At 43.0% G+C, this 17,269-nt stretch overlaps 1 protein-coding gene across 1 annotated transcript in view; it reads right to left on the reverse strand.

Moving 5' to 3' along the window:
* Nucleotides 1-907: 907 nt before the first annotated feature.
* LRRC49 (leucine rich repeat containing 49) overlaps nucleotides 908-17,269 on the reverse strand; it is a 153,184-nt gene continuing 136,822 nt past the window's right edge. The window contains 3 exon segments of the mRNA XM_006172303.3: nucleotides 908-1,533; nucleotides 9,175-9,328; nucleotides 16,937-17,046. Coding sequence (XP_006172365.1) covers nucleotides 1,330-1,533; nucleotides 9,175-9,328; nucleotides 16,937-17,046 — 468 coding nt within the window. The 3' untranslated portion in view covers nucleotides 908-1,329.

Genomic DNA, 17,269 nt, shown 5'->3' on the forward strand with positions numbered 1-17,269 from the left:
TTTACACGTACTATCTCATTTGATTGTCACGACAATCTTGTGCAATTAGGAGGAAACGGGTTCAGATGGGTCGCAAGCTAGTAAGCTGGTAGCTTAAGTGCCAACAGGTCTACCCAGGATAGTGTGACTTAAAAGGCCATTTCCAGAAAATTATGTGAACCTACTAACCTTCTGCACTCCTTCTGGGCAGAGGGTAACCAGGAGGGCCTAAGGATGTGGGTCTCCCTGAGACCCGCGTAGCGCTTACACAGCTTCCTTCTGGGCATCTCCGCCTGGCCCTGGCCCTTCTCTACTCCTGTCCTCCCACATCCTGGTGGTCTTGCTGACATAGAGATGCCAGGCAAAATCTGAGCCAACTGCACAATTCCTGTCTATTGGCCTGTAAGGTTGTTTTCCTGAAACTGTGTCGTCTCTAGTGATGGCCAGAGGCTCCAACCACCTTCCTTGCCAGTACCAACCAGGCGAAATCCCTGCTTGCATCTCATTTATCTGTTTAATCTTCCAAAAAAATTTTAAAAATTAGAACCCTTCACCCAGGTTTCCCTAGCGCTTCCACGGTACAGGTGCACAGGCCTAAGAAGAGCCCTGGAACAGCTAACAACGGAAGGAAGCACCTTCTGCTTTGCAATCGCATTTTACATGAACAGTCTCCTTGAAGACAAAGCTGTCCTTCCTACTCCAGTTCTGACTCGTTTTCCTGTCCTCTCCCAGGGCGTCCCCAGGACTCCCTGTGGCCCCCAGAGGATGCATCCCTAGATGAATGGGACCTCCTCCGACACAGGTAAACAGCAGGGATGTCACCTAGCTAAAAAGAACACAGGGTAAACAGGACAATTCCAACTGGATTAAGGAGGCAAACACACTTTTTAAAAACTAATTTATTAGTAAGTTCGTTCTTTGCTCATAAAAAAAAAAAGAACATTTTTTTTGGGCTTGGAAATCATGACAAAATGAAAAGGCAAATAACCGAAAGCTGTCAGCTGAAAGTAGGCAGAAGCAACTCATGCGGAGCCATCGGCAAACACTGCGTGCTCCGGGCTACCCCAGGTACTGCTCGAGGCAGGACCCGTGTGCAGTGCCCACCTCAGGCCGAGCGTCTACACCGCCGGGTTCCAGAGCTGTCTCGTCGTCATACGTGGGAGCTGGACCTACCCCCCGCTGCCCTTCTTCCTTCCCGACATTTGACTTCAAGAACAGTGAGCCATAAAGCTTCGATACTAGTCTCTAGTTGGTAGGATGCCGATGTGGTTGTTTTAACATGTGTAACCTGCATATTTTCAACCTTCAAGAAATGCAACTGCCAGAATGCACTATAACCAAAAGCCACTTCTATTTTTGGTCAGTTATCTGCTGGAGGCAGAATTTCATATAGGAATTCTTATTGCGGATCTCTATGATGGCATCCCTGACAAGCTCAATGAACATCTGTGGCCAGAGCTTCTGCAGAGCTTCATTTTTCATGTTGATTTCTGTGGCCTCCTTCACAAGGTCCTCTATGTACGTCTTGCAGAATTTCTTTTTTTCCTTTATTTCCTGTTAAAAAAAAAAAAAGAAAAAAAATTGCATTAAACTATATCGATCCTAAAAGTCAAAGCAGCAATGAGTTGAACCGGAGACATCTGCAATAAGCCATTCTGAGCACCGCCCCTCACACCCACCCTCTTTCCCAGGCTCCAGGCCGAGAGTGCTGTTCAGGAGGGACAGCCTGGGGAGCCCGCTACTTCTCAGCTCACACTACTTCTGTTGGAAAGCTCAGCTAGAAACATCTCTTTCTTTTTAGAAAAAAATTTTTAAAGGTTTTTGCCATAGGGTCTGTGCACTCGCCAGAGAGACAGTGAGAAATCATCTCGCCAGTGCGGATGGCCATGCCGCAATCCCTTCTCCTCCCAGGATTCTGGGCAGGCATACACATGTCCCCAGCGTGATTTTCAAGCTGCCAGGTCTGGGATTTGAACTGCGGTTGACCGTGTGGGAGTCTAGTGCCTTAACCACCATGCTAGAAAACGTTTCTTTATTGGAGTCCCTGGGTCATGACCGCTATTCCTCCTATCTCCACTCAGGCAGTTTGCTCAGAGGAGTCAGGTCAATGCACAGACTCGTGGCTTCCGTGGTAAATGTACCAGGGTACCAGAACCAGTCGTTTTTATTGCCGCGAGCTTAGCTGATATCTACATATCCCTTTAAGTATTCAGACTCTGAACCTACCCTCTATCGAAGGAAAGCATAAACGGTACAGTGCTCCACTTATGTGGCCCGGTCAGTCTGGACAAACTTGGGAAAAGTATACAAGGAATATACAAGGAGGAAGATGAGATATACACTAGCCTGGTATTCAAAATACCACCTTTTAAAGAAACAAGGCTCCCCCTCAACTTCTGGGTCTGGCAGTTTGCAAATGAAAAACCTGGTTCTAAACACAACCAAAGTTTCACGCTGGAGGATATTCAGGCACTGGGCCCCGGCTCTGTCACAGAGGGTAAAACAAAGCCATTTTGTTTAATGCAAAAGTTCAACGAGTATTTTGTGCATTGACACTCGGCTTGGCCTAGGAACTGAACCTAGCCTTCCCATGCAGCATCTGCCCTCCCAGGAGGTGGTGCTACATGCAGGCCAGCATGGCTGGGTCACACAACTGAAATGCTTTTTTTTTGAGGGGGGAGAAGTTTTTACTATAGGGCACGTGCGCTCACCAGAAAGACAGAGAAAGACAGAAAGTGAGAAATCACCCCCTGGGGGGATGGCCTCGCCGCAATCCCTTCTCCTCCATTCTCCTCTCGGGATCTTGGCCACGCACGCACATGTGCCCAGCATGAGTTTAAGCCACTGGGTCTGGGACTCGAACTGTGGTCGACTACTTGGGAGTCCAGCGACATAGTCATTATGCTAACTGCTGGTCCCAACACACAACTGAAATTCTGATAGAGTTTGGTTATACAACTGCATGCATTTATTAATTTATCATTTAGCAATTGGGGACCAACAGATGGCGTAATGGCTATGTAGCTGGACTCACACATGGCTGACCGTGGTTCGAACCCCAGACCCAGCAGCTTGAAATAACAGGCGCATGTGCGTGCATGCCTAAAATCCTGAGAGGAGAATGGAGTAGAAGGAATTATGGCATGGCCATTCCCTGGGGGGCGGGGTGGTGGTGGTGGTGATTTCTTGTTTTCTGTCTCTCTGACTCGCTGGCAAGTGCAGGCACCCGGTAGCAAAAATATCTCTCTCTCTCAAAAAAAGACGTAGCAACTGTATATCTAAGATTTATATTTCAGCATATAAATTTTATCTCAAAAGAAACTGTATCAACTACTGAACCCTAATTAACGACAGTGCATGCTGAATTATTTAAGAGGCATATGAGTGAATGTATGCAACTGCTTTGAAATGACCTGAAAACAAAAACAAGGCCGGGGGCAGACAGCACTACAGCGGCATGTGGGAGAGTCCCAGGCTCAGGGTCAGACCCTCTCAAGTGCGCTGGCACACACGTGCCCATGACTCGGGGCTAGCTGAAGCTGGGAGCCCCTGTTGGGGCTGCTGTCTCTGTCTCTGTCTCTGCCTGTCTGTCTGTTGTCTGGTCTCAATCATGGAAGAAAGAAAGAAAGAAACTTAAAAATAAAACAAGGTGGGCTGATAGGATACAGGGATGAATAGATAGATATGTGATAAGGTGAATACATGATAGTTCAACAGTAACATTACACTGCAGGTTTGGGTGTACAGGTGTTAACTGAAAAATTCCTTCAACTTTTCAATATGTTTAAACTTTTTATTAAAAGGTTAGAAAAGAATGCATAGAAAACTATAGAAGAAAACATACCAAAGGTTCGTTTGCCTTTGGCTTGTGAGCCCATGAGTGTGTTTCCCTCCTTTTCTATAACTGCCAATGGGCACGCGTGCTTACCAGAGAGACAGGGAGGAGAGAGCGAGACGCCCCGCAGCGGGCACGTCATGCAGCAGCCCTTTCTCCTCCGTGTCTCCACCCGTCGGGGTTTGGGGCATGTAGCGACACACGCCTGGCATGTTCCCGAGTTGCCGTGGCTGGGATTTGTATCACTGCTGGCCACGTGGGATCTGGTTCCCTTAACTAGTAGGCTAGAGGGTCAATACTTTCCCTCTTTTTTTCTGTTTTTCTTCTTTTATCAAACAACAAAATATACTTTATATTCCTGGTTAGTTCATGTAAATTAATAATGAGATGAAACTGCACTTCCTTTAGCGGGCACATTTTGGAAATTTTCTTATGACCTGTAAGGCGGCTCTGAGTAATCTCGCCACTCAGCGGCCGGCACGCTCCTCTGACACAGTTCACAGGCCGGAGCAGCGGGCCATGGCTGACCCATCGTAAGAGCGCGTGCAGATTTTGACGAGTGATAAATAACAAATGGTTACCAAGGCTGCTTATTTTGTTGAAGAGAAGAGCCTTTAGCTGCTCCCTTTTTGACACCCCGTAAATCTGGGCCACACATGGACTCCCAGAAAGAAGGACAAGTATGAATTCCTAGGTCAGTAAGAAAAACAAGTCATAATTTACAGGTAGCAATACATTTATACCAATAGATGGCCCAGAGCTTACTGAATGAATGCCTTTCTTACAGATTTCTGAATTTCTTACAACAGGGCTTTAAATTAAAAAATGAAGGTAGTAACCAGCAGACAGCATAATGGTTAGGTTACTGAACTCCCATGTAGTTGACCGTGGTTCGAGTCCTGGACGCAGTGGCTTAGACTCACGCTGGGCAAAATCCCGAGAGGAGAACGGAGGAGAAGGGATTGCAGCGTGGCTGTCCTCCTTGGGGAGTGATTTCTCACTTTCTGTCTCTCTGGTGAACATGCACACCCTATAGCAAAACGCTCTAAAAAAAAACCAAAAAAAAACAAAAAAAAACCAGATGAGATTCATTATTAAATAGTGACTGGAAGCATTTCCATAATAGTTTAGAGATTAGAAAATCAAAAGAATTTATAAACATTATATTTTGTTAAGTAATTTATATAGAATGCAAATTAAAATAAACTTTTCATAATTGGCATAGTATAATTCTCAGTGACTTAGAATTTCCTGCTATAGTTTCTTCCATTGTTTCTCCATGAACATGTTGATACAGAAGTGTATCAGCTATAATAACCCTTAATTTAGTAACTGTGTTTGAAAGCACTTCTTATTTCATCATTTTCCTCCCCTCCAAGCCAATGATTCTGCATCTACATGCAGTATACCCTGTAACTCAGCGGGTGTCTGCCAGGACAGCTCACTCTGCCTGTCCAGGACGATCTCCTAAGAGCACATTAGAGGTGCCTCTCTTGCCCTGACCCGTCAAGGACTTGCTGCTCTTTGAACAACATTAGGGCTTTTTCCGCTCTCAAGTGCTTTCGTACCCTTTGCTTTTTACCCTACAACAGCCTGTAGGGCTTATAAAGCAAGCAGTTTACATCTAATCCTGTGAGGTGGATTCTATACATCATCATTTATACTACTCACTCAATGAGAATTTTGTTATTACATGAAGATGGTTTCGAGAAGAAAGTAGGTTAAAGGTGGGATAGGTAATAGAGCAATTTATACTATAATGGTGCTTGTGCTCAGATCTAATTCACATATCCGTTTTATAACTGGGAAACAAGGTCTGACAGAGGTTGAGAGACTTGCTCGGGACGAGACGTCATCTATTAATCCTTCCCTAGAGAAAAGTCGAATCCAGTGCTAGAAGAACCTGGGCCCTTACTGGGAGACAGCCTTACATATACACGGAGCTTACAGAACACAAGAAGCAGTGAGCGAGTGCTGGTGACATGGTCAGACAGCAAGGGCAGTCGGTGTTCAGAGAGCCCTTTGCAGTGGGGTGGGCTTTATTACTATAAGAAAATACTACTGAAAAGACTGGAAAGCACCATGCCAGTCTGTGGGAGTCCCAGGTCAGGAACCCGGAGGTCTCAGTTCTAGAGCAACTCAGTCAGTAACTCACCAGGTTATGCTGAGTAGCTCGCCTGAGTTTCTGGTTTTCCTCCTCTGTCTAAGAATAGGACTGGATTCTTCAAAGTCTCTTGGTGATCTGGCTGTTCGCCTTAAAGCTCTGTTAGATGATTCAGGAGAATGGATTGGCAATGACCGAGCCACAGAACTACGGCATGCTTAGCCTGGCCTGTGAGGCACTCACCTCAGCTCAGGACGCTCAGGAGAGAAAGACTAAGAACCCTGTGCTGCAGCAATGCTGAATTTTCCAGGACGTGGGAACATGGTATAAGAGCCAGGACGCAGGCCCAGTCAGGTGTGATTAGCAACTTGGGCAAGTCTCTTAGATAGCAAGTGGTGGAATCAGGGCTCAAGTCCCTGACTGTTAGCCCCGTGTTCTGTCTAAAATAATGTGTGGCTTCGGAGCCTCTCGTTTCCCTTTGCAATTTCTTAAAACAGCAATCAACATTCTCTAACCTAACTTCTTCAATGTTTATGATGTGCTCAAACAACTTTAATCAAGACTTTGCTTATTGGACTCCACAGAAACTATCCTGATTAGCAAATTTCTCAATTTTTTTCTTATAGTCTATGCAGTTGGGGTGTTAAGACAGAGAGATAGAAAGAGAGAAATCACCCTCCAGGAGGGACGGCCACGCCACACTTCCTTTTCTTCTAGTCTCCTCTCAGGATTTTGGGCATGCACACGCATGCCCAGTGTGTTTTAGAGGACACCAGGTCTGGACTCGAACGGCACAGCCAACCATGTGGGATACAGTGCCCTAACCTCCACGCAACCTGCTGGGCCTCTCCTATTTTTAAAGTAAGAACTTCAAAGTTCTGCTTTTTCGTAACTGGGCATTTATTTGACCTAAAGTTAATTTTTGGTTGTAAGGTATTAAAAAAAGGATTCAATATGTTTTTTTTGATTGGATATCCCATTTGCTCAGAACTATTTCTTAAATTAACTAAGGGAAATTGATGTATTTTGCTGGAGATCTTTCATCTCTGAAATATGGTAGTTTTTTCCATTTGCATAAATCTGTCTTTCATTAATGATTTAGTTTTCTTTACTTGGTCTTGCATATTTATTACTACTTTATTATGAGGCATTTTAGTTTTTTGTGTTGTTAATGTAGGTCAGGTCTTTTCTCGTCATGTGGCCCTCTCCAAACCCAGTGACTTATTTCTCCAAAGCCAACAGGAGAATATTTTATAAAAAGCTTGATCCTTTTTTTTTTTTTTAATTATCTTATTTAACTTTTATTTATTTACTTATTTTAATTTGACCAGAGAGAAACAGAGTAAGAGAGAGAGCAAGAGCGAGCAAGCAAGAGAGAAAGAAAGTGAGAAATCAGTCGGCTATGTGGGAGTCCAGCATCCTTACCCACTATGCCTCCTGCTGCCCTGAATCCTCTTTTAAAGAATTTGTCAGATTAGGTCAGCCTCATTAAGGATAAATTTCCTTTTTGTTAACTCAGAGTCAACTTATTAGAGATCTTAATTATCTCTGTAGAACTTCTTTAGAAATCTACCCAAACCCAGAAGGAGAGGATCATAAAAGGATGGGGACTCCAGGAGGTGGAAATCATGGGAGCCATGTTGAAACTCTGCTGACTACTTACACTTTCAGAATTTCCTCAGCAAGCAAATTTTTATTTATCTTATTTATTGAGTTAAAAAAATTAAGAATGGAAATTAAATTGCATGAGATTCTTTATAAATGTCTACAGAAGTAACAACTTCTCATCTTAGATCTATTAACTTTTTAAGACTGAATTTTTCTTGGATTCCTAGAAAAGACTCACTTGATTCTAATGTTTGTTATCTATTTAATATTCTATTATATTCTCAAGGTAACATTTTTAACAATTTCTGCTCTATATTCTTTTTCTTTCTTTCTTTCTTTCGGATTTTTGCAACAGGATGCAAGCACTTGCTGGAGAGAAGAAAGAGAGAGGGAAAGTAGGAAGTCACCCCTGAGGAGGGGTGGTCACGGCACTACCCTTCTCATTCATTCTCTAGGGTTGTGAGCAAGCGCGCCTAGGTGCCTGAGTTCACTGTGACTCTTCTACTCTCTAGATCTAGTTATCTCTAGATCTCTCTATCTGCTCCATTAGACTGTGAGAGCCTTGAGGGCAAGAACTGTGTCTTTTTATCACGCTAGTATATTATACCATGTGCTATGAATAACAGGTACCCAAAAATGATTTGGGAATGAGTGAAAGAATTAATGTGGAGCGGGCTAAAAATGAGACAAAGTACTAGACTTCAAACATGTGAAGTGTTTTCATAAGGAAGAGACTTGTTCTCTTCATGACATGAGGTGGTACTAGGATCACTAAATGAAAATTCTTGGAAGGCATATTTAAGCTTACTATCGGTAAGAATTACTTTACGTTTCATGAAGCATTGACCTTTCTTGTACTAGAACAATTTAAAGCAGAATCTGAACATCTTTTATGGTATTATAAAAAAAAATTGTTGCATTAAGTTTCCAAATAATTTTTTTTTTTTGAGAGGTTTTCTATAGGGCACGTGCGCTCGCCAGACAGACAGAGACAGACAGAGAGACAGAAAGCAAGAAATCACCCCCCAGAGGGGATAGTCACACCGCAATCCCTTCTCCTCCATTCTCCTCTCGGGATCTTGGGCACGCACGCACACGCGCCCAGTGTGAGTTCTAAGCCACCGGGTCTGGGACGTAAACCGCGGTCGACTACGTGGGAATCCAGTGACATAGCCATTACGCTAACTGCTCGTTCCCCCAAATAATTTTCACACTATAATCCTAGAGCCCCATGGCTTCCACAGAGACAGCTCAGGATTGGGGGTGGATGAGGGGAAAGGAAAAGAATATAAGATCCAGTCAAATGAAGCTCTAAACCCGCTATGTACCCTCTATGACAGATGCTCTGCAATTCTGCTTTGTTTTGACATACCAAGTGTTCAGCTTCAACAAACAGCTCTTTGGTACAGAAAATTGTTAAAATCTTTAAAAATGTTTTTCTACTGAAATAAAGATGGCTCTTCATCTCAGGACTCTACTCCTTCAATGCCTGGTGTCTAACGTCCTCAGTTTTGTATATAAGATCAGTAACATTCCAGAACAAAAGTGAATCTTAACTGACTAATGTTGAAATGTACAATCCCCAAATCCCAAGCCACGTGGAATATGTCCAGGCACTAGATTCTAAAACTTAATGGTAGCTTTTTACCTCCAGCTTCTCATTATAAAAGTCTCTTGTGGTATAATTTAGTGTAGCACGATTTGTGTTTTCTCCCACAAGTTTTTTGCTGTCGTTATTTTCTTCATTGACAATGCCAGGTTTTTTCCCTTTGGTTTCTAGCAGATACCGGAATTGCTTTTTCCTGTAGAAAGACAGTAAAGAGATTTAGAGAGTAATTTATTAGACTTATTAAAATACGTCTTTTTTTTTACTTTCTTTCTTTCTTTTTTTTTTTTTAACTTTGGAGGGAAGCATATGCTTTTTTGAACATCCAGTTTCTGAGTCTGATTTTATGATGTATTTGGGCTAGTTTGAGATTCCACTCTTTCTATTAGGCCATTCAAACCAAATTCTTTTGTTCCACAATCATTAATAGAAACATGTTTCAACCATGTCTAAAACAAAAAAACAAGTGTATCTTAATAAAAATTAATAAAAAAGAAAATCGCACACAGCATGAAATAACCCAATTAAAAATGTAGAAGGTCCAACTTTTAAAGTCTATATCCTATAAAACATGTTAGTTACTGCTTATAAATCACACCAATAGTCCATAATTCCATCATGCCGCTCAATATATTGCTCATAGCTAGAAAATGAATGGGATGTCAGTTTAAGTTTAGGCCAAACCAAAACTAATGAAAACTAAAGATCTCCAACTGTTAGCATGATCCTAGTGGTAGGTTAAATACTACTACAGGAAGCCACATTTGATTGCACAGAGGGACATAAACAGTGCTCATGGTGTCCCTTAGAGAGTCATCAGGCCTGAATTCCAGAGGACTGTAAACCTACCCTCCATGAAGGCTGATTTCTGGTTTCCACCACTGAAGGGGCATTACAATGAAGTGATACTCCTACCTCACTGTGAACTGAAGATTAGGAGCAAAAGTTTTTATTTTTTCTCATTTAAAAATCTATCACAATTATTTTTAGAAATGTTGGGAAGTATTAAAAATAGATAAAAATGGCCCTAAGTCTATAGCTTGTAAATCTATGGTGCATAAGTTTATTTAATACTGTTAACATTTGACATTATTTCTTTGGATACTTTTTCCATAAAATGTTGCAAATAGATTATAATAAACATCCAATTTTGTAGATTGCTATCACTTAAAGCTATTTAGTAAAGTAAGCAGTTTCTGTCATTAAAATGAAAATTGCAATAATGAAGTCTACGGCAGGGCCAGCCCATAGCACAGCAAGTCAACTCTGCCCACGAGGCCAGTGCCCACGAGGCTGACTGGGTTTGCGTCCCAGGCCCAGTGGCTTACACATGATGCCCATGGGTGAGAACCCAGGACCCCAATGGGGTGGAGAACTGGCAGAAAGAAAGCTGCAGCATTACCAATCCCTGTTGGGGATGGCTCTGCCTCTCTGCCGTGTGTTCTCTCTCACGCACACACATGCCCTCAGGCACGGTAAAAGAAAAAAAAACATAGTTGAAACATAGATCACAATCTATCTAAACAATCTTTTATTGGCTATTTAGGAAGTATAATTTTATTTTTTTTAGAGAGAGAGATTTTTGCTATAGGGCATGTGTACTTGCCAGAGAGACACGCACACAGACAGAGTGAAAGAAGAAAGTGAGAAATCCCCCCGCCCCGGGGAGGGGATGGCCATGCTGCAGTCCCTTCTCCTCCATTCTCCTCTTGGGATTTTGGGCATGCACAAAGTGAGTTTTAACCTGCCAGGTCCAGTACTCAAACCACGGTCAACTATGCGGGAGTCCAGCGATATAACCATTACACCATCTGCTGATCCCGGAAGTATAATTTTCTTACTCTTTAAAAAACTTTTTAAAGTTTATATAGTTCTTCCATGAGCAAGTGAAACAGAGAGAGAGAGAGAGACAGAGAGCAAGTGAGCGAGGCATACTCGCAACATGGCCCTAATGCTGCAGTCCAGTCCAGAGTTAGCCAGTCCCAGAGCGTGGGCGCTCATGTACCCGCGTCAAGGACGGCCTCTGGACTCGACTCGGAACTTCCGCGCGTGAGACTGCCTCACAGAGGTCCTGCTTTACCACTGCACCGATGTCTGCCCCAATTTTCTCACTTTTGTAAGGAAAAAGTAGCATATAGATCTTTATCTGCACTTACTTCCTTCACTGATTTTTTTAAAATTATAAAAGCAATGCCCACACATTTTATATAATTTTTATAGTCTTTTCAAATAAGCAGCTTTCTATTAGTTCTGTTCTAATGCAGTTATTTTTCTTTACATTTATTTATAATAATGATGTCATTTAATTTTTTTCTTCATTTTTCTTTTTTTAATTTGACCAGAGTGAAAGAGAGAGGGAAGGTGAGAGAGCAAGCTGCCAGGTGTGGGGCTCGAACTGCAGTAGGCCATGTGGGAGACCAGCACCTTAACCACTGTGTCACCTGCTGGCCCCTCTTTATCTTTCTTCAGAATTATTTTGCTATTATCTTTCAAACTGAGAGGCCATGCTCAGCTCACTCACTCTGTGCTGCTCTCGCCCACCGTGGTGCTAACCGCCTCAAGGCTTATGTTCCATCCTGCTCCTTGTTAGCTTGACCGACAAGGTTTGAAACGTGGCATTTGTATTATATTTCAGTCCTGGAAAGTTTCAAACTTCCATTATAAAATTGTCTTTAACCTGTGGGTTACTTAGAAATGTGTTTTTAAATTTCTAAGTATATGAGAAATTCCTGGCTATCATTTTGTAATTGGGTTAAAGCTTAATTGCATTTCGAACAGAGAACACGTCTACATGGTTTTAATCCTTGACGATCTGTTAACATTTGCTTCATAAGAGATAGTATTTTGTTCAGTGTTTACACATGTTCCATGTATGCTTTAAAAGAATGTGTGTTGCACAATTACCGGGGCAATGTTCTATCAAATGTGTAATCATGCTGCTCAAGTATTTTATACCCTTTTTCTGTTAACTACTCAGAGGTGTATTAAACTTTCATGCTGTAATCACAGATTTGCCCTTCTGTCAATTTTGGAGCTGCATGTATCTGAGGCTAGGCTAATAGGTACACACAAATTTGAATTTGTTATATCCTCCGGCAAACTGAACTCATCATTTTGAAATGATCTTCTTTATTTCTACTGTTATTTTTTTTAAAGAGTTATCTATTTCATTTATTACTATTATTTTTATTTTAAAATTTGCTATAGGGCATGTGAACTCCCAAAAGAGAGTGAGAGAGAGAGAGGATGAGAAAGCAAGCACCAGGTCCAGGACTCGAACTGCAGTCAGTCATGTGGGAGCCCAGTGCCTTAACCACTATGCCACATGCTGGCCCCTCTACTGTTACTTATTTTTTTTGGAGAGTTTTTGTTTGTTTGTTTTTGTTTTGTAATTTTTTTTTCTGCTATAGGGCGCGTGCGCTCACCAGACAGACAGAGAGAGACATAGAGACAGAAAGTAAGAAATCACCCCCCAGGGGGGATGGTCACGCCACAATCCCTTCTCCTCCATTCTCCTCTCGGGATCTTGGGCACGCACGCACATGCGTCCGGTGTGAATTTTAAGCCACCGGGTCCAGGACGTGAACCGCGGTCGACTACGTGGGAGTCCAGCGCTAGTTAGTCCATTATGCTAACTGCTAGTTCCTTCTACTGTTATTTTTAACCTTGAAGTCTATTTAGTCCTCAATGGCTGCTCTGTTTTTATTTTGGTCAGTATGATGCTGTTCATCTTTTCCCACTTTTTAACTTTCAAATGTCACAAAAATTTATGTTTCAGATGTGTCTCTTAGAAACAACATATAATTAAGAGTCATTTTAAAAATTTAGTTTGACGATCTCTGTCCTTAATCAGAACAAGCAGTATATTTCCACTTTATCAGTGAGGTAGACGGAATACGATATGAGTGCGCGTAGCACGGCTTCCTCGGACACATGCCCTGTACAAGGCCAGGCCCCGAAGTGGTGCCCTATGCCTTGCGTGACCAGTGCAATGTGGGAGGAATGGTGTGTCAGGCCCCAGGCCTTATGAGATCTCACAGGATTCCGCTCTCTTTGAACGCTGCTTCTGTCCTGGCAGATTTCTGGAGTCCGAAAGGAAAGACTCTGTTCCATGTGGGACAGAGGCAAGTCATCCCTGCTGAGGCCTTCCTAGCCTAGGTCACAGCCACTCAGCCCTCGAACAAGCGAGACCGCCCCTTTCGGACGTGGCTGTGGGTGTATACAGACTCCAGCTGAGGACCTGCAGACTCAAGGGAAAAATAAATACTTTTCTTTTTTAAGTCACTGACTTAGGGGTGTTTGTTACACAGTAGTGGCAAAGTAACAGAAGCATAACTGTTGCTCGAGCATTATTTGGGCTTACATACACCTTATTCTTTTCTTTCTATTTAACCCACGTTTCTTTATCTTACTCTCTGCCTCCTTTACTACTGGGTCCTTGGAAAAGTCATGATACATTTTTGCATAGAAAAACACAGAGAAGAATGTCATGACTTTTCCGAGGACCCAATAGTTTGGAAGCTATGTACTCATTTATTCTTTGGTTATCTTGGAAATTACAACATGAACTCTTAACTCACTAACATCCAAATGTAATTAATACATTTATCTCCTTCCTAGACAATACAAGGTTCTAGAACACTGTACCTACATGGACTCCTTCCACTACAAAAGGGTATACAAAGGTACTTGCATGGTGGGAAGGAGTAATAGAAAAATGGAATTAAAGTACAAGTTTATTTTGGTGGAAAAACTTGGAAGCCCACGTAGGTTTTCATAAGATGCCATTTTCCATAAATCTTTTCAGGGTCTTTCATCTATGCTACCATTGCACTGCATTCTAATTCTCACTATACATCCACTCCTGTTACTTAGACAGGGCCTCACTATGTTGGGGTCCTCCTGCCTCAGCCTCCTGAGTAGCTGGGACTACAGTGTGTGCACCCAGCTTTCAGGAAGGGCCTCCTACGCGGCCTCACTTGCAGTAGCACCATCGACCAGAGCATGCTGCTACAGCTAGCCTAACTGTCTCTCTCCACATCTATCTATCTATGCATCTTTTTTTAAGGTTTTGCATGTATACTCTCTGGGGTGGGGGGTGGTGAGAGAGAGAAAGCAAGGCAAAATGAGAAATTACCCCTTGGAGAAATGGCCACACCACAATCCCTTCTCCTCCCTTCTCCTCTCGGGATTTTGGGCATGCACATACACACGCCCAGCATGATTTTCAAGTCTCAGAGTCCAAGGCTTGAACCGTGCTACTGGCCATGTGGGATCCAGCACCTTAACCGCCATGCCAGCTACTGGCTCCCCAAGTCTGTATTTTTAAATCCCACAAAATGTTATTAACCATTTTGCCTTATATGGCCACTGTTAATTTAGTTCTATCCAACATCTTTAACAGTTTTCCTTGCTCTTTAGCTCTTTACATCTCAGACCTTCCATCTTCTATCTGAAATCACTGTCCTGCCATAAGCTTTATCATTTCTTTTAGTGTAGAAATACCAATGGGAACTATCTTAGGTTTTATTTATTTTTATATTTTTTAAGAGAGATTTTTGCTATAGGGCATGTGCCAGAGAGACAGAAAGTGAGAAATTCCCCCCCCCCCCAGGGGGAGAGAGCCACACAGCAATCCCTTCCCCTCCATTCTCTCAGGATTTTGAGCATGCACACATATGCACCTGGGGATAGTTTTTAAATCTGCCAGGTCTGGAACTCAAACCATGGTTGACCACTTGGGAGTCCAGTAACATAACCATTATGCTATCTGCTGATCCGATTAGATTTTATTTTTATTATGTTGTTTAAAATATCTTTATTTCATCTTCACTCTTTTAAGTTTGCTATAGGGCATATGCATTTGCCAGAAAGAGACAAAGAGAGGGAAAGTGAGAAATCACCCTCAGGGATGGCCATGCCATCATTCCTTCTGCTTTCTCTTCTCAGGATTTGGGCATGCACACACCTGGCATGTTTTTCAAACTGCCAGGTCCAGGACTCAAACTGCACAGTCAGCCATGTGGGATCCAGCCACTTTAAACACTATGCCCACGGTGGCACCTGCTGCCTTCACCCTCATTCTTTTTTTTTCTTTTTAAGAATAATTTTTTATTTAACTTTATCTGTTTTTATTATTTTTTTAATTTGACCAGAGAGAGAGGTAAAGTGAGAAAGCAAACCACCAGGTCCAAGACTCAAACCACAGTTGGCCATGTGGGAGTCCAGCGTCTTTAATCACCGTGTCAACTGCTGGCTCTCAGCTTCATCCGTAAAATACATATTTTACATGCACAGAATCCTAGGCTGGCGTTTAGAACCTCCTCAGGTGTGCTGCACATATCACACGTTACCCTGTCTGCTGGTTCGCACTGTTGCTGTGAAGTCGACTGTTAATCTGCTCTCCTTAGAAGATACTCCTCTTTTCCAGGTTATTTACCTTTTTTTCACCTTATACGTAGTGTTTTTCACTTCAATGATGTGACTAGGGGTGGGTTTTGTTTTTGTTTATCCCATTACTAATTTTTTCCACACCATCGTTTCTTGAATTCAATCCTTTCTGCAGTACTTTTTTCAGAATAGCCTGTAGGTTCTAGATGGGATTTAGTGTCCATCAAACAGATACAGCTGGGTCAGATTTGAACTCAGAAGCGCGCTAACTGGAAGCAGGAATAGCACTGGAGAGTCCTACTGGGTCTGCATAAATCAGGGCAGGGAAACTGGCTCTGGAGTCTGGCTATCGGGAGGGGAGTAGGGATCTCCCTGGCCCCCGATGTGGTTCCCGTGGAAGGCTCCTTGGGCTCACAGCTGGGGCATCAGTCACCTGCTGCCCATGACTGCAGCAAAGGGGACAGTATTCTCAGCCACTGCTGGAAGCCCAGTCTAGGACTGCAGCTTCTACCCTTTCAAGATTCTGTAGACACGTAATTCCTTGTGTACTGTTTTCTGCTCACTCTAGCCAGAGTGACTTCCACTGTGTGTAACTGAATCATGGCGGAGCTACTGTCCCTAACTCCTCCCCCCGTTCACGCTACTAGGTCATCAGGAAGGTCACGGTAAAATGGAAATAGACATCATGACTTTCCCACAGCCTAACACATCCTGCCAGGTCCACCTTCAACGTGTTTCAGTCCTTCTTTATTTTCTCAGCGCTAGTTCAAGCCCTCAGTCTCTTTCCTGGACTGTAGACTAGCCCCGTTTGACCTCCTTTCCTTCGGTCTCTGTCTGGTCAAATGGTGGCACAGGTCTACCTACACCAGGTGTTGTACTTCATTACAAAGCACGGTTTTTGTTTTGCAGGGATTTCAAGGCTCTTCAAAGTCAGACACAATCTGTCCAGCTTCACCTTCCATCACCTTCCCCTCGGCCCATGTCCCAGTTATACTGAGCTGTAACTCCTTGTGCGTTCGCACATCGCCCCTCCATGTCCTCGACCTGAAAAACTCCAACTCGTTCCTGAAGAACCAGGTACCATGTTCTCTCTTTTACGAAGGCGTGCCCAGCTTCTTCCAGAACGTGGTTAGCTTCTCTGTCCTTCCACCTCTCTAGGCGTTTCAGGTACGTTTTCATCGCTTGTGTGTATCTTCCACTTATCAGACATGAGAACCAGTCACAGGAGAACCAGGGTTTTCATCTTATTTGTCTTACTTGTCTTTATATCACCAACACTGAACCGGGCCATCCCCAGAGTACGTTTACGACATGTGTTTATCGGATCTAAAACTGGCAGAGTTCAAGAGATGTGTGCTTATTTCTCTTTCTAAGACCACAGTAATTCTACACAAGCTACAGAAACTAAGGTTACCTGGCATCACCCAGAATGGAAATCAGACGGTACTGGGGTAATTCAGACGATGCTACATGTGCTAGGATTCCAAAGAGCCTTTCGGCCATTATCATATCATTCTGCGTCACCTGAAGAGATACAACAGCAAGGGGTCAAAAAATGGCACCAGTTCTCAACTGGGTAAAGCTAACACCATCCCAAAGAAACACCCAGACTAAAGATGCACTTTTAGTCCAGGAAAGAATATCCTCCTGGGCCAGACCTGGGGAGAAGAATTCTCATTGATATGTCTTGGTACCTTAAATTTGTAGTGAGTTTTTTTTTTTTTTTTTTCCAGAAATCTTGTAGCTT

The sequence above is a fragment of the Tupaia chinensis genome, unplaced genomic scaffold, assembly GCF_000334495.1.
Source record: "Tupaia chinensis unplaced genomic scaffold, TupChi_1.0 Scaffold138425_1, whole genome shotgun sequence".
Lineage (NCBI taxonomy): Eukaryota > Metazoa > Chordata > Mammalia > Scandentia > Tupaiidae > Tupaia > Tupaia belangeri.